The sequence below is a fragment of the Aphanomyces astaci genome, assembly GCF_000520075.1.
Source record: "Aphanomyces astaci strain APO3 unplaced genomic scaffold supercont1.774, whole genome shotgun sequence".
Classification (NCBI taxonomy): Eukaryota; Oomycota; class Saprolegniomycetes; order Saprolegniales; family Verrucalvaceae; genus Aphanomyces; species Aphanomyces astaci.
Genome location: NW_009799037.1, coordinates 124 through 1,304, shown reverse-complemented (window position 1 = coordinate 1,304; position 1,181 = coordinate 124). Strand labels below are relative to the sequence as shown.

At 50.6% G+C, this 1,181-nt stretch overlaps 1 protein-coding gene across 1 annotated transcript; it reads left to right on the top strand.

The window, feature by feature from the left end:
- Positions 1-454: 454 nt before the first annotated feature.
- Positions 455-947, top strand: H257_19548 (hypothetical protein; the record flags this gene model as incomplete). Its single annotated transcript, XM_009848686.1, has 1 exon — positions 455-947. A coding segment is annotated over one exon (492 nt), but the record flags the coding sequence as incomplete, so codon positions are not given.
- Positions 948-1,181: the final 234 nt, after the last annotated feature.

Sequence of the window (1,181 nt, the reverse complement as noted above, 5' to 3'; positions counted from 1 at the left end):
AGTTGTTCACGTACATCTTCAACACAACAGAAGAAGATAAAAAAATTGCGAAGTTACTTGGCGGCCATGATGCCGACGCAAACATAACCCCACTCGACTTGTCTCACTTCAACGCCACAGGGCGAGGGAAGATCGACTTCTTCAAAGCCCACTTGTTCAGTGGCTGTACGGGGTTATCCAACACTGTGCTCATGTCAGTCCTGAGGTTGTGGATGCCCTGTGTGCTTACCTAATCAAGGCATTGCCCCACTTCCAATCAATGAATCCAGAAGCGAGTTGACCAAGCCATGCCAGCGTCCGGTGTTGATCTTGCAGAGATGGCGTCTTGGGCTATCCACTTGGCACAAGCTCAAACAACGAACACCTCAGAGCAGGATGTTCGAAGCTCAAAGTACCTCCGAATGATCGAGCACCAGGCAGCTGTGATCGACCAGTTAATCGACCACACAAAACAATGTCCGAACGTATTCGAGACGTCGAGCAACAGGTTGGCTTGAAAACGTCTCCGGCGAGTCTCCACCTACCAAGTCACTGCTGCCGTGAGTCTGAGGAAGAAAAGCCAGCAAAGCGCTGCAAACGCAAAAACACCTGCCTCTGGGAGTGTTGGTACGACTGGTTTGTAAACCATGCGCACTCCACCGAACTCGACAAGCAGTGGAAGTCCACGATGCGGCGCTGCGTTGCCTACATGCTATTGTTTGCCGACAACCTCGATGTAGACGAGAGTGCAGCGACCTACCTTGATACTGTTCTTGCCGATGGTCACATTCTGCCAGCAAAGGTACTTGCGTTTCTTGTGGAGCGCAGTGCGTCAACATCGTCAACGGGGTCCGTCGAGCGCAAGCTACGCGCTATTCACAAGAAAGGAGAGCTGAATGTGTTCATTGTCGAATTTAATGCGCGCGTCCAATTAGGTCTAATCGTTGACCCTACACCGCAACCAGAACGTGCAGTTCTCAAACCTAGTATTGCAAGTTAAAAGTACATACCAAAACCCCTTCATGGGAGCGACAGTCGTCGAGGACGGCTCGGGCGTGGCTGTGGTCGTTGAGGTGGTGGCTGGCGCTAGAGATGAGAATAAAGAATAATTTGCCAATGTATATTGCATGCTACAGAATTACCGTGAGTCAATTGAAAAGTAATATGCGGGACACTGTAGTTGACGGGGATTGGACACGCTG